The 20,613-nt window shown below is 53.3% G+C and overlaps 10 protein-coding genes across 10 annotated transcripts; 2 read left to right on the forward strand and 8 right to left on the reverse strand.

Annotated features, from left to right (window-relative positions):
- Window positions 1-51: 51 nt before the first annotated feature.
- Window positions 52-1,132, forward strand: PG985_002967 (acid phosphatase phoa; the record flags this gene model as incomplete). Its single annotated transcript, XM_066822736.1, has 3 exons — window positions 52-253; window positions 347-629; window positions 694-1,132. The coding sequence occupies 3 exons, from the start codon at window positions 52-54 to the stop codon at window positions 1,130-1,132; spliced, it is 924 nt and encodes a 307-aa protein (XP_066690168.1).
- A 342-nt stretch (window positions 1,133-1,474) lies between these two features.
- On the reverse strand, window positions 1,475-2,578 carry PG985_002968 (uncharacterized protein; the record flags this gene model as incomplete). Its single annotated transcript, XM_066822737.1, has 1 exon — window positions 1,475-2,578. One exon carries the CDS (start codon window positions 2,576-2,578, stop codon window positions 1,475-1,477), a length of 1,104 nt encoding a protein of 367 aa, XP_066690169.1.
- A 506-nt stretch (window positions 2,579-3,084) lies between these two features.
- On the reverse strand, window positions 3,085-4,293 carry PG985_002969 (uncharacterized protein; the record flags this gene model as incomplete). The annotated part of the gene is made up of 1 exon (XM_066822738.1): window positions 3,085-4,293. One exon carries the CDS (start codon window positions 4,291-4,293, stop codon window positions 3,085-3,087), a length of 1,209 nt encoding a protein of 402 aa, XP_066690170.1.
- A 991-nt stretch (window positions 4,294-5,284) lies between these two features.
- PG985_002970 (uncharacterized protein) lies at window positions 5,285-5,653 on the reverse strand (the record flags this gene model as incomplete). Its single annotated transcript, XM_066822739.1, has 1 exon — window positions 5,285-5,653. One exon carries the CDS (start codon window positions 5,651-5,653, stop codon window positions 5,285-5,287), a length of 369 nt encoding a protein of 122 aa, XP_066690171.1.
- A 1,050-nt stretch (window positions 5,654-6,703) lies between these two features.
- Window positions 6,704-7,622, forward strand: PG985_002971 (uncharacterized protein; the record flags this gene model as incomplete). Its single annotated transcript, XM_066822740.1, has 2 exons — window positions 6,704-6,981; window positions 7,046-7,622. 2 exons carry the CDS (start codon window positions 6,704-6,706, stop codon window positions 7,620-7,622), a joined length of 855 nt encoding a protein of 284 aa, XP_066690172.1.
- Window positions 7,623-8,753: 1,131 nt separating this feature from the next.
- PG985_002972 (uncharacterized protein) lies at window positions 8,754-9,834 on the reverse strand (the record flags this gene model as incomplete). The annotated part of the gene is made up of 2 exons (XM_066822741.1): window positions 8,754-9,421; window positions 9,483-9,834. 2 exons carry the CDS (start codon window positions 9,832-9,834, stop codon window positions 8,754-8,756), a joined length of 1,020 nt encoding a protein of 339 aa, XP_066690173.1.
- Window positions 9,835-10,311: 477 nt separating this feature from the next.
- Window positions 10,312-11,012, reverse strand: PG985_002973 (uncharacterized protein; the record flags this gene model as incomplete). Its single annotated transcript, XM_066822742.1, has 2 exons — window positions 10,312-10,632; window positions 10,665-11,012. The coding sequence occupies 2 exons, from the start codon at window positions 11,010-11,012 to the stop codon at window positions 10,312-10,314; spliced, it is 669 nt and encodes a 222-aa protein (XP_066690174.1).
- A 596-nt stretch (window positions 11,013-11,608) lies between these two features.
- On the reverse strand, window positions 11,609-14,253 carry PG985_002974 (uncharacterized protein; the record flags this gene model as incomplete). Its single annotated transcript, XM_066822743.1, has 5 exons — window positions 11,609-11,955; window positions 12,861-13,179; window positions 13,262-13,563; window positions 13,636-14,125; window positions 14,185-14,253. The coding sequence occupies 5 exons, from the start codon at window positions 14,251-14,253 to the stop codon at window positions 11,609-11,611; spliced, it is 1,527 nt and encodes a 508-aa protein (XP_066690175.1).
- Window positions 14,254-14,839: 586 nt separating this feature from the next.
- On the reverse strand, window positions 14,840-18,791 carry PG985_002975 (NACHT domain; the record flags this gene model as incomplete). The annotated part of the gene is made up of 3 exons (XM_066822744.1): window positions 14,840-16,750; window positions 16,812-17,752; window positions 17,819-18,791. 3 exons carry the CDS (start codon window positions 18,789-18,791, stop codon window positions 14,840-14,842), a joined length of 3,825 nt encoding a protein of 1,274 aa, XP_066690176.1.
- Window positions 18,792-19,357: 566 nt separating this feature from the next.
- On the reverse strand, window positions 19,358-20,108 carry PG985_002976 (uncharacterized protein; the record flags this gene model as incomplete). Its single annotated transcript, XM_066822745.1, has 2 exons — window positions 19,358-19,561; window positions 19,647-20,108. 2 exons carry the CDS (start codon window positions 20,106-20,108, stop codon window positions 19,358-19,360), a joined length of 666 nt encoding a protein of 221 aa, XP_066690177.1.
- Between the last annotated feature and the right edge of the window lie 505 nt (window positions 20,109-20,613).

The following is a 20,613-nucleotide window of genomic DNA, read 5'->3' on the forward strand; positions in this document are numbered from 1 at the left end:
ATCCCCCTGCCAATATTACGCAAACCCATCCAGTTCCATATCCCCGCAACAATGGGAAACGGCCAGTCCACGTCAGTCGCCCCCGTCGGGCCGGGGCCGACCATGTACACCGCGACTGCTACCGCCTCCGTCGCGGCGGCCCGGGCTACGGCGCTGACACTCAGTCCGACCAGCAATGTCCAGGGCAAGACATTTAACCGCTTCGTGCAGATCTGGCTGGAGAACACCGACTTCGACATGGCCGCGGGCGAACGTGAGTAATTGGGTTTCGCCTCTTGCATGCATGCTGCATGCATGTATCCAAAAAAAAAAAAACTTTAAAGGCTAACAAGACTACCATCCACAGCGAGCTTGTCGGCACTAGCCACGCAGGGTATCACTTTGACCGAATATTACGCCATCACCCACCCGTCACAGCCCAACTACGTGGCTGCGGCCGGCGGCAGCACCTTCCAAGTCACCGGCGACAGCTTTTACCGCATCAGCGCCGACAAGAAGACGGTCGTCGATCTGCTGGACGCCAAAAACATCAGCTGGAGTCTGTACCAGGAGGACATGCCTTACTCGGGCTTCGAAGGCAACTGGAAGAACCAGAAGAACGGCGCCAACGACTACGTCCGCAAACACAAGTAAGTTTTTACCAGGCACTAGCGTACCATGGGGTAGTGACTAACAAGTAATTACTGTATGTAGCCCCCTGATGAGCTACGACTCGGTCACATCCGATCCCAACCGCCTCGCCAAGTCCAAGAACCTGACCATGTTCTACAACGACCTGGCGGCCAACAAGCTGCCGCAGTGGCTCTTCATCACTCCCAACATGACGAGCGACGGGCACGACACGTCCGTGACGACGGCCGGGAAGTGGACGCGCGACTTCCTGACGCCGCTGCTGGCCGACCCCAAGTTCAACACGGACCGCACCCTCGTCGTCGTCACCTTTGACGAGACCGAGAGCTACCTGTCCAGCAATAAAGTGTTCACGCTGCTGCTGGGTGGTGCCGTACGTGGGAAGGAGGGGACGAAGGTCGCGACCAAGTATAACCATTACAGTGGGCTCAAGACGGTCGAGGATAATTGGGGGTTGGGGAACTTGGGGGAGAATGATGTTAGTGCGGTGGCGTACTTTTGAGTGATCGAGATATCCAGAGAAAGGCATTAATTTGATATGAACTTGGTTAAGCCGCAACTGTAAGAGTCTAAAAATATCTCGCACATGTTACTCTAATCTCTACCTGTTTTGATGCCAGCTAAACGAGAACAAAGCAGGGCTCCTGAGATGACAGCCATCCATTTTTGGTCAACCGTTCATGCATACAAACCCAACACACATCCTCTTCACTTCCCAGAATAACGACACGAACTGAGCCACACCTGTGGTAGTTGAGTCGTCCTTGCTGCTGCTCATATTCTTCTGCTTCACAGTCCGTGTTGCCGTCACTATCATCGTCTACGATAAATTTTGGGCCTTGTTCTAAGCTTTGGAAAATGACGGCGAGGGCTGCGAGTCGTGCCGCCCAGCTACCACTGGCCCGAACCAACGCATGCGTTGGGGGGTGTCTAGAACCTCCTCCCATGTATCAACTGATACAAAAGAGTCCAGTACAGATTGTTTAATGGCGTTCGAATGCACGTGGGCTTGTGTTGATCGATTCTCATCGGGGAGCCCGTTGGAATGTTCCAAAACATGTAGATCTCTCCTCTGGAAAGCCCCAAGTATATCCAGATCCGCAACCCATTTACCAGAGTCATGGACCGATACAACAGATTCAACATAGAATACTTGATGGTCAATGACACCAGAAGCCCCGTAGTCTAACGGGAACTCATTGGGGGTGAACGATAAGTGGAGCGAGGTGCCTGTAAAATTGTTCTCCCTTTTGCCGTCGAAATCGGCATACGTGACGGCTCGCAGCGAGTTGCTCAGCTGCCGGATAAGTGGTCGAGAAGCAGGGCTCACCAGCAGGCTAATCCCCACCCTTCCCACGTTACCGACAATACGAACAATGTCGCTTGAGGGGAGGTGCACAGCCGAGTCTGTAATGAAGTGACGCATCATATAGATGGAATTGCCATGAGCCAAGGCCAAGATACAACCGAGCCTCTCTGGGTCCAAATTTAAAGTACCCGTTTCCATCATTGCAATGCAACTAAACGCCGCAGAGCGGAGCCGCTCAGGCCGACTCCATTTTGCGTTGTGTATACCTCGGGACACAATAGCAGACGATACTGTGGCACCCTCAAACTTCTTGTAAATCTCGTGAGCCCCGGCGAGGTTCTTCAACGAAGTAACAGTCTTTGCACAGTAGCTTCGTTCCTGGTTCATTATATCCAAAACAGACCTGATGTTCTCATCCGGATTATTCGGGTCCATTCCCTCAAGGTAATGCCACAGCAAGTAATGATTGACACCATTCTTAAGAAGATTGGTAGACGCTTGCAAGTCCAGCAAAGATATTGCCTTCCCCTGGTTCAAATTTTCGATTGTTTCAGCAATCTGTTGGGAATCAAGATCCGCTTTGCTAATCCATAGAGTGAATCGCCTGGTTGCCTCCGTAACAGCCGCCGAAAACTTCATAGTTGATCTGGAGAAGATTTCTAGTCGCGGTAGTTCTGCCTCGCACGCCAAAAAATGTTCCCCGTCATTGGGCAAGAAATAATATCCGCCATTGAGCATCGGATCTCGAAGGGTTAGTGGGCTAATCACCGCCCCTTTTCCTTTGGCCCTTCGGTGATTATCCAAATTTGAAAGATCCTTGTACGCCTCACAACAGGTAGTTTTTAGATCTTGTGAGGTCAGTACAACATACCTGGATCCATCGTCAATCACCCTGAATAAGCCCCTCCAACTGCGATGTTTCAGGGGCCCGGGATGGGTTGTTAGGCGCCTCTCGCCACCCGACACTGAGACATCCGATAAGTTGCGCCAGTTAGGATTGACACCATCAGGAAGGAACGAGGCTACTTCGGAAGTGTTTTGTATCTGAGGGCGACGAATTGGCAGTGCAGTATAGTAATCATGTCGCTGGACTTCTGTCCTTGAATTGCATCCTTCAGGCGACTGATACATTGCTATCATCGTTATCAGCGTGCTGTCGGGGTCGAGTCTGCATGCTGCGGCTGTTTGACGAAGGTACTCAATCGCACACGCCTTCGCAGAACGTCGTGCAAGGGATTTGATGACATGAGGGCTTCGTAGTCCAAACCAAGGCAGAATGCCTGACAGGTGACAACGTACAATTCGTCCATCGTCAGCCTATCGTTAACTTCACTAGCCGCCCTGACTGGGCGGCCGTAGTAGCGATAGTGTGACAATGCGACCGACCAGTATATGCCATCCTTGCCAGTCGATGCGCGGGCAGAATTGGTAATCCCAACTGTCAGCACACCCGATCGGTTCATATACGGGTCTTTGAAGATAACACTGGTCGTCTGAGAAGTAAAAACAAGAAGATCAGGGTACAAGTGCCAGGCCGATATGGCAAGAAGGATTGCACCACTCGTCACACTCTGGGGTTCACCCGCGATCAGCCTCTCGATGCCGACAAGTGCTTGGATCCAGGCCTTAGTGACGCTTGCGTAGAGCGAGGTGTCAGACATGACAGGCATCCTGATGTTCTTAATGACGAGGTTCAATTGAACATGTTCCTTCTTCATGGCGGAATCTGCAGTCTGCAACCAAGCCCTCGCACTAGCATCCCAAAGCCGGAGCTCTTCCCGATTTACTTGCTGGCTAGAGGCATTGAGCGCGGCAACCTCAGCCATACCCAGGGTAGATTGCGCATTGTACATCATGATATCTTTCTTTTTTTCATGTAGAAGCTCCGCCCAAACCGATACTGCTTTGGCAGGGTCGTTGAACGTTCGGGCCAGCATGCAGGCGAGCAGGTGGGTAGCTATTGAAGCTTGTCCCGATGTCGCAGCGGCCCATATACCAGTGGCATCTGCACCCACGAAATCTGCAAAGGGGCCATGCCGCTCCGTGGTGCCGGATGGATTAGCACCCGGCTTCTTCATGATCTCACTGGCGCGGTGGCCGTATGCGGCGATCACACGTGGTACGGGAGGAACGAGAGACTCGAAAAGAGCCCCAAGTTTTCGCGCTGTTTGATGACTGGTACCAGCTTCGGCATTCTGTCGCCGTTGTTCAGCCAGCGCGGGACCTATCTGCTGGAATTCGGCCGGAGCTTGCACCTTGACGAGAGAGAAGTCGAAATTTAGATTTGCCAAGGCAAGAGTGTTTTCATTGACTCCCTGAATCAAGGAGGTATTCAGTTTTCCAAAAGATGCCATTGTGGGAAAGCTGATTTGGCTTCAGAAGTACTAGGTGGGAAATACGAGGAGACTGCCGGGAAACCTTGATATGAATCGAAAGAATAGAAGAAGAAAGAAGAAAGAAGGAATACGAGGAGAAAAGAATATTTCAATACCAGGCTCCAAAATATGTGTCCCTCCCCGAGATAAGGCACACTCTCGGGCGTTTCTTTCCAATGAGGCAATGCAGTTGAGCGCATTAGTGCCATGCGGGCACATCACAGCCCAGCCATCAGTGGTCAATGTCCTCTTAGCGGGCGTCAGCCAAGTAAACAGACCAAAGCCAATCAGCATTGAGGCTGAGAGAACAGGATGTCTATGTGATACCACGATCTGCATATATATCCGTCACAAACGACAGTCACATACAACAGAGATGGTAAACAAACTAGCATTTTCTTTCATTGTTGAGAACCAATTGAAGCCAACTGTTCAGGCTGATATCAAGAGGTAAGGCTGAAATATTGATATGTAGATGCAACTTGCCGGGCACAAACCCATTTAGCCGAGTCGACCCAAGCGGGGTCAGGCCCATCCTCTGTGTTCCCTGGGACATAAGCAGATGCAAATCTTTGGCGGCCTTGGTCGGGTTCTCCCTCTGATAAGTCTGACTCAAGACAATTGTTGTTCTTCCCTTGAGATATTTATTATGCAAAGTATACGAGATAGGAGCTCGGCTTCTGAGCCGCCGGGCTATGCCGAGACGGTCAGGGAGGCCAACGGGATCCCCTTTGCAGATCACCCGCCGGCACCGGCAGCAACTGGAGATACAAATGAAAGCTCTACAGAACAAGAGCCTCCCGACTATGCCCGCGACGACCCCATCGCCAATGCATTTGGACTGCACCGCCACTTCGTGTACCTCGCCGCGGACGACGACCACACCGGCAAGCCGCGCTACCAAGTCGGCCGAGTCGCCCCGAACAAGCTGCACCTCCGGCCCCTGCGACCCGGCGAGGGGGCCAAGGTCCTAGCCGACGCCGGGGCCGCGGGCGCAGGGCGCGTTCCCGAGTCCCTCGCGGTGATCGACATGATCACCAAGTTCGACCAAGAAACGACGCTGTACGTGATCGACCTGCCCGCACGGATCGGGGAGGCGCCCGAGATACGGGGGCGGCACTCGCGGTGTTTGCCGGGGTATGTTAGGCTCGAGAAGAGGCTGAGGCTGCCATTCGGGCTCGGGGGCATCGGTCATAGCAGCAGGCCGCTGTGCAAGTTCTACCATGTCACCCGCCCTGCGAGCCGGGACTTCCTGAACCCTGAGAACGAGCAGCAGCTCCGGAGACACGGGTACGATCCGAGCTACGAGATCAGGGAGAAGCTCTTGTTCGCCGTGCATGCCGACAACCAGACCAAGGGGGCATTTATCTGGAAGGATGGGCAAGGAGGCGTCGTTGGATCTGAAGCAGACGGGAAGATGAGGCTCCTCGTTAGCGAGATGACACTCCAGCTCAAGGAGGCCTTGTTAGCCTGCTGGGTCTGTGTGGCGGAGCTGCGGGCCCGCGCCTGAGGTAATATGATTCGAATTCCATCTGGAACATCTCCACAACTGCTTCGGTTCCATATATCAGAGCATCAGGGACCAGGAAGAGCATGGGGCGTACGTTATTGAGCAACGTCCCAGGCGCGGCCCGCGGACGTTTAGACCACCACGAGTTGCCCAATTGGGCTTATCAGATTGCCAGAGCAAACGTCTGTGCAGCTCGAAAGGTGACGGATGTAGCCGCGATGCCAAGCCGTATACCCATCAAAGACGGTGGAGCGGTCCCGTTGCCGCCCCAGTGACCACAGCACTGTCCGCCCGGTTGCTTGTGCCGAGTCAGCGGGACCCCGAGAATCTCCCTTTAGATTGCGTACTCCTTTTGCGTCCTGTCGCACTGATTTCGACCTGCCACGCCGAGACCTGACGTCTCGTCACTACCTATTAGACGCCGCACCTTCCTGTGTTACATTTGTCTTTTTGCCCCAGACTTCCTCCGAGATCGCAACCTGCTTTATTTAGCCCTATTTTCGTTCGGACCTATCTGTGTTTTTACTATTATATATTTACCTCTCATGTTCTTTTTTTCCCACTTTGATGGCAAGCCAACAGTAGACCTTGGCTTTCCATCGACTTAGTGTTCATGCAGGTGAAGGAGGACGAAGCACGGGGTCCAACATCCCCTAGTATTACGCACAGCTCATCCGGACAACCAACGCAGCAGGCGCAACCGCAACCGCAACCGCAGCCGCATCCGCAGTCGCAGCCGCAGTCGCAGCAGACGCAGCTACCATTCGGTCCCACGACGACCATCTACGTCTTCCCCGCGGGCGTGTGCCCGGGCAGCGGCTGGTCGCGCAAGTACTACATCGGGCGGGCGTCGAGCCGGCGCCGGACCGCACCGCAGGCATGGCACTGGGCCAGGTCGACTTCCGCGACGGCATCGCCATACTGCAAGTTGTCGCCTTCACCTGCTTCCTCCCCGCCGGCCTCTGGTTCAAGGCCACGGGACGCCTCGGCTGGTTCGGCGTCACGTTCCTGTCGCTGTTTCGCCTGGTAGGCGCCGGCTGCATGCTGGCCGCCATCAACGCGAGGGAGGCCGACGGGCTGTGGGCGGGCGTGCTGGTGTGCGAGTCCTTCGGGATCCTCGTTTTGTTCTTTTTGCTGCTGGAGATGCTCGAGAGGTTGTGAGTTGTCATCCTGCTTCTTCGGGGCCCAAAAATCAATGATCTGCTGCTGACATATATTAAGAAACCACTTCGCCGAGGTCATTCCCACATTCATATTCATGCTGCCGCAGATAGTCACGTGGGCCTGCATCGGCATCTCCATCGCCGGGTACGTCAGCATCACCGGAAACGATGATCCGCTGGCGCCCACGCCCTTCAGCCAGTCCGGGACGGCCATCACGACGCTCCTCTTCGCGTTCGAGGTGGCCATGTTCCTGTACATGTTCTTGGTCCGCCACGACGGCCGCCGCGGCCTCGACATGGTGCCTCCGGAAGAGGCCCCGCAGTTCCACTGTCTGGTGTTGTGTCTGCCGCTGCTGGGCCTGCGCCTGCTCTACGCGCTCCTCTTCACCATCACCGAGGACGACATGTACAGCGCCGTCAGCGGCAGCCCCACCGTCTACCTCATCTTCACGGCGCTGCCCGAGATCGCCATCATGGCCTCCTGCATCTGGACCGTGCTGCACATCCGGATCATTGGCAAGGACGAGATGGCCGGCCGGGGCTTCTTCCGCACCATTGGGCGGCTGACCGAGCGGCGCTCGAGGAGCAAGAGCCCAGTGGAAGCCTCTGGGAGGAGAAGCAACGACGACGACTAGATAGTGGTAGAGGCGTGGTGGAGATCGATTTGATTGACCCACTGACCGTGTGCACGGGGCTGGTTGGCAGGAGAGGGTCAGTCCTCAACTCACGCAACTTTTGAATCCCATTGGCGAGTGTGCCAGAGTTCCGAAAAGACGATGGTCTTGGAATTCGTTGAGCGGTAAGTGTTGAGGCGCGTTGGCGCCCAGAAAGCATCTGATACCACGCACGTGGTGAATAGGGGTAGCGCGGAGGGCGGGTCCGCTCCCCCCAGTCGGCTTTCTGGACTGTCTCCTCCCTGATGTAACTATTGACTCCGCACACGGTTCAGATATGGGTACTTGGGCTAATGAGTGCCCCGTTATTATACCCAATATATTCCTTTCGCTGTTCCTGAACTAGGCAAATTCGTGCCAGAACCCCTGAAGAACGTTTTGTGTCTTGTATCGATTTTGGTTCTAGAAATAAGCAATCACGCCTTACTAATCAGAGGTGGCCTGCACTTGATAGGGCTCAGGGGTCCAAGTTTCATGCTAAGCAGGATTACTTTGGCGCCGCAGTTGGCGATGACATAAAGTTTGACCGCATCAATCGAGCGAGCAAGAGAGCATGTTCTGAAAACTGTTAAAATACTTTCACTCTTATTGGATGCTTCAACTTGTCCTGTCTGCCAGCCTGCGACCCGATCCAGTCCCAGTCCGCCATAGTTGGGTGTCAATTCACAGGATCTTCGTCGCTAATGCAGCTAGAGTCGGACCCAAGAAACTAGAATCCGACAAAGAACATCGAGAAACCTCCGCAACTGCACTTCTCGATGCCATAGTGGATGACCCAAAGTGAGGAAAGACCTGATGATCTGCCGCTTTGCCGCATGGAGCAGTCAACGGTGTTGACCGCGAAAGAGCACCGTCCAGGTTGCTGCTCCGCTTCGACCCAGTCGCCGCTCTTACTAAGCCTCTCGAGCCCGCCACGTCGTCCTACATATGTATGAATGGTTGCTCTGATGAAACACCCCACGTCCGTGTGTTCCCCCTCTCCCCAATGCCGCTCTGCACGTCCACCGGGTGGGGTGGGGTCTGCTGCGGGTAGTGCAAGAGCCGCATCGCCGCCTCGGGCCGCCGGAATGCCAGAGCGAAGATGCGCCGCAGTTAGACGGTGGTGCTACCCGTAATCCGTTTGAACTCTTCCTCCGTGTGGCTCCAGACCTTTTCTGCCGTGCCGTCTTTAATAAACTGTTCCAGGACATGTTGGACCCTCTGGCTGGTGCCTTCCGCCTCGTAGTCTACCGAATACACGCCGCCGCCAGGCTGGCCATCTGCTCCAACGGCTATCTGCACATTTGGTCCCACTGGAATTCCGTCGGCGCCGCGGTCGGCCTGGCGCGGTGGGAAGCGGGCAGCAGTAGCGATATAAAGCTGGCGCTCGCCCGTCTCCTCGATGGGGATCTGAAGCATCGCCATCACGGACGCAAACAGCACCTTGGTAACGGCGGGCACGACGCCCGTAAGCTCCCGCGACATACCCGTTTTGACGAAGCCGGGATAAACGTGGACAAAGGAGATCTCGGGGGCTTGTCGGGCGATGGCTAGAAGCGACAAGGTCACCATGGACGTGGCGTGAGGTCGGAACGACAACATACCCAGCTTGTTGGCTTGGAAGTCGGCGGGGAAAACGGGCCCTTCTTTGCCGCCTGCCGCCACCGTCACAACGCGGCGCAACGACCGCGCTTGCCGGAGCTGGGGCAGGAGATTGACGATGAAGCGCGTGCGGGCATAGTACATCAGGGCCATGGGATAATGAAGACCCTCGTCGGTTTCTGGGATAGAGGATGAGAGACATCATGAGCGTGCACACAAATAGGGACCGGCCAGACTTACGTTTTTCGAACAGCAAGGATCCGCAGGTGAGAAAGAGTAAATTGATCACCGACTCTCGGGCACGGAGATGACGACAGACATCATCCACGTTTCTGAGCAGGCTGACATCGGCTTGGACGAAATGGTACACGCCGCCTGGGTTAAGCTCGCGAAGCTCGGCCTCAATGCGCGCACCCTCGTGCTCGCGGCGACCGATGAAATAAATACGCGGTTGCGGCGCCCGCTTCACGAATTGCTTGAGCGTGGTCTCGCCGATGCCGCTCGTCGCACCTACGAAGACGGCGACGAGCCCGGGCGGGAGAGTGGTGCTTATTTGGGCGTTGGAGGCGCGAATCGCCTCAAAGGATACCATGGTGGCTGTTGGGGTCTGTCGCAATGGGATGCCTCGTACAAAAAGGTGAGTCGAGATTCCCGGGTCAGGCGGAGCGATATGAACGAGAGGAAGCAAGGGGGTCCGAGGGGTCAGCAACACAGCCGATCATTTACGTATTTTGCCTGCCAACTGCTTGCCACCTGGGCATTCCATGTAAATCAATTATTCAGCTCTAATGGTGCATGCGTCTTTCAGCAATTATAGTTAGTCACAAAAGAAATCTATACGAAGCACCAAACCTGGTTGACCCTTTGTCAAAGGCCTTAGTGAGTCAACAGAGACCGTAGCGAAATTGGCACATATATGTTGAGACAGAAGATATAATTAGCAGGTTTCATGATACATTTCTATTTTATTACCAGGTGTATCCTCTATCGTCTATGACCACGTGTAACCGCAGCATTCAATCGTGATGAATAATCAATACCCAAGTCACCCCTAGCTCACTCATGTGAGTTAGGCCTTCTTTTCAGGTTCCGCCGCTGGTGGTTCCTCGTCTTTCTTCTCCGTCTTCGTCTTGTCCGTCTCCTTCTTCTCCCCATACTTCTCCAACCAGTCCACCTCGGTGCCATCGGGCGCAATGTGCAGCGGCAGCTCGACGGCGCGCTTCCAGAACTTCATGCTGCCGGCGCCGATGCGGCCGTACGTGTCCACGACCCAGGCCAGCGCCCGGAAGAAGGCGCGCGCCTCGTCCCCGAGACCCAGCACGCGCAGGCTGCGGAGGATGCGCGAGATGCGCAGGTGGTTGTGGTCCAGGGGCGGACCCAGCGCGGGAAGCTCTCGTCCTCGGCGCCGGGCTTGGCCGTCACCGCCACGGCCCAGTTGCCGGCGGCGTCCTGGTCCCAGGCGATGTCGAAGCCGTAGAAGGCCAGCATGCGGGTCAGGGCGCGGCGCATGGTGCGCTTGAAGCCGGTGCTGTCCTGACGCAGGTACAGGAAGGTCTCCTCGTCGACGACGGGGGCCAGCTGGTTGACGATGGAGCCCTCGGGCAGGGGGAAGAGGATCTGGATGAAATCGTGCTGCGACTCGAGGCGCGTGTCGCGCCAGGCGAGGATCTGGTCCAGGGTGCGGCCGCCTACGTCCTGACCCTTGGTGGCAGGGTCGTAGAAGTCGACCAGGCACTGCATGGCCGGTTTGGTGGGGCGTTGCTGTGACATGGTGTGTGGCCGACTTCTAGTGTTCGGCAGTCCAAATTCAAGTGGTGCCTGTTGGTGAAGAATTGATGAGTTCGGTAAAATGGCTTGCGCAAGAGACAAGATCTGAATTATTTGTTTTCTGTAGTCGTTCAGAGGAAGGTTTCCGCGTGCAACGGAGATTGGTTGGTTGTTACTGCCTCAAGCTGAATGCCCCAGGTGGAGTTGATGCCTCTCAATCAATTGGTGCAATGCAAACGCTGAGTGCTGTGGCTTTGCGACTGTGGCTTGTGTTTTGGCCTGAAATTGGGTTCGTCTCGTCTGAAGTGCAGTAGGCCGGAGTTTAAAAGCTAAAGTCAACCCCTGAGTCCGCAAATGGCTCTTTGTCTCGACAGACTTCGAACAATGCTTTGTTGTGGCACTAGTACCGAAAACAATAAAATGATAAAAACAATCTGATTGACAACACATTGCCTTTTTCTTCTATGGTTTGATCGACTGGGCCTGCCACAGCGGAAACCCTAACTCCTAGAACAATTGGACCGCCGAGCAAGAAAGAGGCATTTCTGCCACATCCCAGCTCTGCATCTGCTAGGTAACAGCAAGCACTTTTCAACCTATTACTTTATTGGCTTCAACCGGAGGTTCAAATCCGGTTTCGACCAAAACACCCCATATGCCCTCATTTCCTTCAACAGATTGGGCTGCTCTTCGGCGAGCTCCATGTCGAAGTTGAGAATCACCGTGGCCAAGACCATCCTTATCTCAGCATGAGCGAGCCTGGTATCCCGAAATTTAGTTGCGGGATGAACGTAGAACGCAGAAGGGTAGGGCGAATTGAATTTTGGCTCACATCTTGCCCAGGCAGTCACGTGGACCAATGGCAAAGGGTTGGAACAGCTCTCTCCGGTCATTTGCGTATTAAGCCAAGCGACCCCTTCGTGCAACACCTGGGTAATGCAACGGCCTTTTACACCTAAAAGCTCTATTTTAAAAATATAATATAAAATTGAATAAAAATGGGAAAATTATAATTTTTTAATTTATAATAAATTAAATATATAATAAAGTAATATATTATATTAGAAAAAATTTAAAAAATCACTTTTATTTTTAAATAATTATTTAAAAATAGTTTTTAAATATTAAGTACTTTTCCTAATAAAATATAAGGAAAGGTACTTAATAAGAAAAATCTAAATAACTTTTTAATCTTTAATAAATAAAGACTTTTTAAATTATAAATTTATATATAACTATAAATAAAAAAAGATTTTTTAAAAAAACTTAAAGAATATTTAATTTTAAATGTTTTATTTAATATTTAAATATAAACTTTATTATTTCTTAATAAAATATAACACTTTTTATTTCTTTTTATAATAACTTTTTAAATAATTTTATTTTAAATCTTTTTTAAGCTTAAATAAGTATAATTTAGAGTTTAATTAATAAATAAGTTTTAAAATCTTTTATTTTATTAAATTAAAGGTAATATTTCTTTATTTAAGATTTATTTTATAAAATTAATATTAATTAATATAAAAACGTATATATTATTAAAAAACTTTATTCTAACTCTTTTTATTTAAAATACTATAAATTAGTTTAAAACGTAATTTTATCTATTATTTTCGATTTTTAATTAATATTTAAAGAAGCTGTTGCGTTAAGGGGGTGTTGCGCGAGGGGGTCGCTTGGCTTACGGATCGCCAAGCCAGCGTCCCGGGTGAAACCCATCAGGGTCCTTGAAATATGCGGCATTGTGGTACATAGCATAATGATAGATTCCCAAGATTGTCTGTGGCCCCAGGTTAGCCTTTGTAGAATTTCTTTTTCTTACAAGTAAGCAGGGCAAGGGCAGGGACGAACGCACACCACCTGGCACGAAGGCACCGTTGATGACGCAGCCGCTTAAGGGGGCATGCCTCGTGGACGCATTCGCCACCGACGGGAAACATCTCAGCCCTTCGTTGATACAGGCAACGAGGTACTTCAGACGGCTAACATCAGTGTACGTGATATCCTCCTGCTGAGCAAAAGCACCCCTGACCTCCCCGTTAAGCTTTTGGAGCGCGGCTGGGTTCGTGATCAGCAAGTAGGTCAGCCCGTAGAGGAGAGTGGCTTGCGTCTCAGAGCCGGCGAATATGAGGGTGGGGCCGGTCATCAGAATGGCCTCGGTCCCGGTGTCCTGTTGCAGGTCGGTATCTCAGTCCACGTCTCTACAAGGGTAGTGGTAGCCAAGCAAGGGATGAAGGAAGGGAAGTACTCACCGTCCCCAATTTTCGGAGCAAAACCTCTGTAAAATCATCCCGCGGCTTTTCGCTGTCAAGTCTTTCGAAGACCTTTAATCTCGCAGACTGTCTCAGCTTCCTGAATCGCGCCCCGAGCTGTTTGTAGAGCAGGTCCACCGCCATCTGGAATCCCAAGTTGACGAGGACCGACAAGCAAACGGGGCCAAAGAGACTATCGGAAAACATGCTGCTTATCCAAGGGTGGAGCTCCGAGTTTTCCAGACATTGGAAGTCTGAAGAAAAAGCGAGTTGACCCAACACGTCAAACGCGAAATAGTTGTCTATTATAGTTGTAAGTTAGTTTACCATTATAGGGATGGTTAGGAGTTGACCTGTCGTAGATGTTAACTCACACCAGTCTCGCACGTTCACTGAGCGATTGCCCCCATCGCAATTCTCCTGAAGTCTTCGCAAGAAGAGATCCAGATACCGCTGGATCGTGGGCTCATACTGCCGCATCGAACGTTCCGAGAAACTCGGAAGCAGCGCGCCGCGGATCCGGCCGCGCCTGGCCGCGTCCGGGTCGACGATGAAGTGCGGGGTGTCGAAGCGGCTGGGGAAGAGCAGGTGGTGGGTGGGCGCAATCTCCTCCCTGCCCCGCGCCGCGGCGGCGTACATGTCTTTCCACACCGTGCCGCCGCTGCACATGAGCTCGTTCGGGGCGATGCGGACGTGCGTGCCGTGCTGCCGCTGAAGCCGCAGCAGGTGCTCGTGCAGGTCGCCCCGGAGCGAATGGTAGGCCCAGGGGAGGCGCGAGACCCTGTGCGTCCATGAGCCCGGGAATTTTCGGAGCGGGTGCAGGTAGACGTTGTAAAGATAGCTTCCAACGGTGAACGTCGCCAGCTGCGTATGTCGATATTTCAGCATTGGTACCTTTAACAAGAAAGACACTAACCACTTACAACCAGCCAGGCGCATTGGAGATATGTCATAGTTTTAATCCAGTCTGGAATGACGGGTTGGTCTGCCATGTTTGTGAGGGTAACTGGGCTTCAGGGGTCGTCCAAATACCCAGGTTTGTGAGGAATGAGGCATCGCGGCTAGCTGACAAGAATGCGTGCTAGGCTTCATATCGGGACCGGACGGACCCGCTGCGGTTGGAATGTCAAGGGCGTTGCATATGCAGTTGGCTTGCTCGAACTCTACAATATCTACCAACTAACGGTGCTGATTGGTTGGCTGAACGCGATAGCCCCCGACTGCCTACCCGCTACGGAACCAGAAGCAAACACACGTCGTCATAACCACACACGGCTAGGGTGTCACAAGAATAAGGGTCTCGGGTCGGGTATGGGCTGTTTGGGCCAATATGAAACGTACTGCATCGACACGAATCCTGTTATTATCGGACTTGCTGGCTCCCGCAACCCCGCCTTAAACCGACACCAGCCCACTCTTTACCGTCCCTCGTGTTTTCATTTCCCGTCTCGTGCGACGCCCACTTCACTGTTTTCGCGACATTTCTTGTCGTAAAGATATGTATGTAGCCGCTCTCGGTTCATGCCCAGCGTGCTTATTGAAATAGAGCTACAAATATATAGCCGAAAGTGTGATGATCTACCCTAAAGTTCCTGGATTTCCATCTCGCCGAGCCGCCAGAAGCTCGGTCAGGAGGTCGACGACCTGGGGGAGCATTTCCTCTTGCTCCAACATCGGGAACTTGAGCGTCATCTTCCTTGTGCGCCCCTCGTCGCCCCCGTCGCCGGCCGGGACCAAAAGGGATCCCGGATCGACGGCGTCGCCGCCGCACCGCACCAACAGACGGATCAGGTCGAGGTCGCCCCGGACGGCGGCCTGGGCCAAGGGCCGGCTGTCGATCGGGTCGTGGGGCAGGTTCGGATCGGCGCCGCTCGCGAGGAGGAGCTCGATGCACCGAAGCCGCTCCACCGAGCCCCGGGGCGAGAAGACGATTTGGTTCAGCGCCGTGTCGCCGGCGTTGTTGACCTGGTTGATAAGGCGCGCGGCCTCGGTGTCGTCGCCATCGCACAGGGACGGCAGCCGCGAAAGCAGGAGCTCCAGTATGACTGGGTTACGGTGAGACGCCACCATGAAGAAGACGGTGTAGTTGCGGTGGTTGCGGTGGCGGAAGTGCGGCGCGATACCCGGCTGGTCCAGCAGGAACCGGACGGCCTCGACCGAGTTGCTCAGGACGGCCTCGCCGACCGACTGGTGGATCTGCCAGAAGATTTCGGAATCCTTATAGTCCCCGTCTCGCTTGGCGTCGACGAGCAGCTGCGACCGAAGCGCATCGTTGTGGGATGCTTCGTCGAACAGCCGCTGCATCACGCCGATGCAGCCGCTACGGGCCGCCTCACATAGCAGCCAGTTGGCCCACGCGTCCCGCACCATGTCCCCGGACGCATACTGGACCAGGTCGAACAGGTCGCTCCACCGTCGGTCCGGCGTCTCGGCCCTGTCGAACCGGCGCCACGCGTTGATGAGGCCCCGAAAGAAGCCAAATACCCGCAGGTCGGGCCCTGTCCGGTCGTCAAGGAACAGCACCCGCAGCCTGGTCGCGTCTCCTCTAACGAATTTCATCATTGCTGTGCGGAAGACGGTGGTCGTCTGGGAATCATCAGATCCGAGCATTCGCTTATTTACGAAGTTCTCGGTTGGCTGGAATTCGGGCCCTGCGAACCGCTCCGCCTGTGTGAGCATGGCTCTGAAGATGTCATCGGACCCATGGAACGCGACAATACTGAGAGGATCCAACTGCTCAGCAGCAAATTCAAACTTTGTGGCAAAGGTGCACTCGGGACGGCAGTACTGGTCGCCCCAGTTGCGCAGTCTCGCCGAGCCCGGTTCCATAAGACGGATAATCTGCTCGACCATCTCAGGGGTTGGGTCAACCAACTTGCTGAGGTACTCAAGCCAGTAGCACGCAGCATAGACGAAGAACGGACCCATACTAAGCGCGACAGGATCAAAAGTGGCATCGCGATCCGGCCTCACCTCCGAAAATTTAGCGCTTTCATTGGTAAATGAGTCGGTGCCAAACAAGTCGTCGCTGATACCACTGATCGCGTTGAAGCCCACCTCGTCCTGGGAAAGGAGCGAGTGGTTGCCGATCTCGTCCAACAAGAGGTATGTTGCGCAAAGTTGGAACATATGCCTCTCCATGCTTTCTCTGCGTCTCTGCATGACGCCCGTTGACTCGTACTCCAATAATGGCGTTTGCAGATGGACATTCGTCCAATCTGAAGGTGAGTGGCGCAGGATGAACTCCTGGAGCGATCGATGCAACAATTTGATTTGGGGCAGCGTTGGCTCCTCGGGCTTGTACTGTGTGACAAACGGCTCGATCAGCTGCTTAAGTCTGTTGCGTGCCAGTTTAGCCTCGATAGTAGGAAGACTTGTAGGAGGTTCTTCAAATCCTGTAAGAGCCACAGCGTATGCCAGTTCGTCGATGCTCAAAGGACGGCGGGACACGGCAAGAATCTCTAGGGCTCTTGATGCAGTTGCAATCAGCTTGATAGGGAATGTGGTCAGCTTGGCTTCGGGGGTGGCGGGTTGTTGGCATTGTACTGACATTTGCATTGCCTTTCACCCTGTGTTGGAATAGCTTGGCATAAACGTCGTTAAGCTCTCGAGGCTGTGGGGTATCCCGGAGGAAGTCCCTCATGTCACCGATGTCGACGATGTCCTGGTCGTTGACTAGATCGACCATGACCCGGATCCAGATGGCACTCCCTTGCGCTGACTGGGCGAGGTGTGCTACCAGGAGATCCATGAGCTCTTTGCCTTCTTGCTCATCTCCCAGCTTAGGCTCCAGCTTCTTGACAAGATGTCTCGCGAGCGTCTCGTCTCGACTCCGGTTTAATTTCGAGTTGATGGACAGTTGCGGAGCATGGCTGAGGAGATTCAGGATCCGAGTGTGCGGGCGAGTACTATACATCACCTTGAAATGAGGGACCTCGTCGGATAGTTTCCTGAATTTGTCCACGAAGCTGGCAATCTTGGCGTCGCACTCGTCCAACCCGTCGAGGATCACAACTACTTCGCGATTTTCCCCGATCTCCTTCACGCTTTCGTAGAAGTATCCCAGCAAAGCATCCAGATCCGTCGTCGGAACAGGTTTGTTATGAGTGTAGGTGGCTTTGTACCAGTCATGAAATTGCTTCTCCAGGGGCTTGGCATGCTGGTGAATGAGCTGCAGTACGAGGCTCTGGGCAATATAGACGGCGTTTCCGGACTCGTCGTCTCGACAGTAATGGTAACATACGAGCGATCGCGGAATCTGATGATCTCCCCGAAGAAGCATCTTCTTGGTCACAAAAGTGGTCAAGACGGTCTTGCCGCAGCCCATCTCCCCTACCAAGACGAGCTGTGCTGATCCACGGTCGGTATACCACTTTCTAAAGGTCTGATCTTGCAGTAGCCACTCGCAAGCGTCGTCATTTCTTACTCCCTCGGCCCCAGTATGAAATCGGTCACGACTCAGAATCTTGTCGAAACCGAGCCATTGTTTGACTACATGACTGGTTAGCAGCTGATCTGGTTAAGTCTTGACCGTGTTTATTATAGCTTCTGACTTACCTTCATTGGATATTATACTAGTGTGGATCTCCTCCACCATCTTTATTGTCGCCATATCAATGCGGTCCTTGAGTATTCCGGTAAGCACAATGAATCTGCTTATGATTCCGGGGAGTTTCGTATCGTCTCTGACAAGTTTGAAAGTCATTCTCCCGGTGGACATGTGCAGTAGCTCATAGGCGACACCGTAGAACTGAAGCATTGTGCTGTACACATTAACGAGGGCCACGTGGATTGCCTTCCGATCATCCCTCATTTGTTGAGCCACAGAGTCGCACTCGTCAATGACCTGCATCTGCTCCAACATCTCGCCGATGTTGGAGGTGAGCGTTTCCCTTGCGGTGGCCAGGGATATAGCTAGCGCCGTGACACCCTGAACGACACTGATGACGGTGGCCGCTGCCGGCTCGGCGCTCGCGAGCGGGCTGGTGACGTCGAGGACTAGCTTCATCTGTTGGAGAGGCCCTTTGAGCTTCTCGAGTTGTTTCAGGCCTTTGCGGAACAGAGAGTCGTCCGGGCTCCCGCTCTCTGTTGCCTCGAGCTGTGCAAATAGTTCCTGGATACTCTCAACTCTAAGGATGGTTTGGTCCACCGTGTTTTGGCTGGCCACAGCCTCGCGGTACGCCGCACTCCAGAGACCCAACTCCTCCTTCCCTTGGGGTGTAGGAGGACGGCTGCATGGCGCATCGATGATAACTAACTCGGACGCCGACTCCAAGTTGACGGCTGCCAACTCGACCGTTCCTGTCTCTTCGAGGGACGCATCCTTGTCCGTTTCGTCACGAGCCGAAGTGAGTGTCTCATCACCAACATCTGGACTTAAAGCTGAACATGTTGGAGTTGAACCTGATGCAGCTGTTTTACCGTCGTCGTCGTCGTGGCGTGAGTTGCTTATCTTGGAGCGGAGTCGGCGAAAGATGGATACTCGTTCCTTCGATGATGCCGCTTGCTGAGACCGCCCGAAGAGACCCATTGTCATATACAGCCCACCCAAAATTGAGTGAATGGTCTTAGAGATGGAAGCCCAAACAGTAGAATCTGTTTGGTATCGTAGGACACAGGGTTCGTCGACAGGAAACTTGTTTGCCAATGTTATGGTGGTACATATTTAGTGAACGAGAAGAAGTGGATCAACCAGGTTGATGATTTATCGGGTTGTTGTTGGTTTGTAACTGCTGCGCCGTACGCACACCCCCTGTCGCTTCGGATGTTATTGGTCAGCGGCGTGGTGGCTGCGCGATGCGCGCTTCGGAAGAACTACCCTGACGTGATGAGCTGTGATTGATTGAACAGTGGGACGGGAAATGCAGCCCCCCTCACCAGTCACGGAGCAGAATGGAACCATAGTCCCAAGCTGCTTGACTGACTGCCAGTGTTGGTTGCGAACAACGAAAATTTTCAGTGGTGCCTGGTAATCGACGTTTTTGTTGACGCTCTATTCCACTACCTGAAGACATTCATCAAACCGGCTATATCCAACTGCTTGTGTATGGATATATCGTGTAGATAACAAAAAGAATACAAGATGATGATCTTGGATTACATGTGGGCTACGGCCGCATCGGGCTGTGGCTTCCTCAGGCAGTACGCACGGGTCTGCATCCAGCCGCTCTCGGTCAATGCTTTTGGTGGGTGAACGTCCTCCCAATTGGTACCCTCGCACTTGAGTAGATGATGCACGTAGCGTGGCTCAAAGACGGAGATGATGATAAACCAGCCGCCGGGCTTCAATACTCGGTATGCCTGATGCAAAATTTAGTTTGGGTCTGGAGCGGCACATAGGAATATTCAATCCGTCAGGAAGAATTGGAATGGTGTTGAAATTTACCTCCTGGCTGTACAGTCGGCTATCCGAAACGATGACATCCGGGATCTCCTTAAGGAGGTGCTTAGGACCCCAAGCACAGAAGGCCTCGAAACAGGCCTTGTCAAACACGACATCATACGAGTCACTCGCAAAGTCTTTCATGTCGCGCACGTCGCACTCGACCCATTCAATCTCGGGATCCAGAGGTCGCATTTGCGCGATCACGCTGGGCGAGAACTCGGCGCAAGTGATGTTGGTGTATCCCCCCTTCTTGCGCATTTCCAGGGGCAGGTGGCTGGAGCCCGCGCCCGGGTGCATGATCTTCGCATCGGCAGGCCAGTGGGGGTAAACGTCCTCCTTGAGGTAGTCCTCCAGCTCGTCGTAGCCAATGTGCCATTCCCGCGGTGGTTGATTGTCAGCGCTCTGGTATCTCTTATCCCAGTACTCCGCCTTGTTCATTTCAGCTGATTCCGTTGCGGCCATTTTGGCTGCTGTTTGTTGGCTGAAGCCCTGGAGGGGGAGGGGCAGCAGTCGCGGGGCCAAACAAGAATGGCGATGCAGTCAAGGCCAGCTTGAGACGAAGCTCTTTCGTGGTTCAAACCAGGATATCGCCTCAGAGCCTCAGGCCTCCTGATAACTTCCAAAACCAATATTTATTGAACAGAAAGATGTTTCAGCGATCCGCCTGCCTTTTATCCTTACCAGTCCTGTCAAAGTGTCAGGACCCCACCCACGTGCGCCCTTATCGGTATCTCCATCTATGGTCTGTGCGTGGTCGAAGCGCTACCTATTATTTGAACGACATATCGTATCAGGGGCCTGCAGAGATGGTGAGACCAGAAGCAGAAATGGGAAGATAAACCACCACATTAATAGGTTGAGACTTATGTTCGGGACTCTGTATGCTCTCCTTCTATTTATGCAAGGGCAGCATAGCAGAGAGCAAAGGCGGATACAAACCTCATGTTGCCCCTGACTCTCGTCAAAA

This window comes from Apiospora marii (assembly GCF_038362585.1).
Source record: "Apiospora marii strain CBS 49790 chromosome Unknown utg000002l_segment0_segment0, whole genome shotgun sequence".
Lineage (NCBI taxonomy): Eukaryota > Fungi > Ascomycota > Sordariomycetes > Amphisphaeriales > Apiosporaceae > Apiospora > Apiospora marii.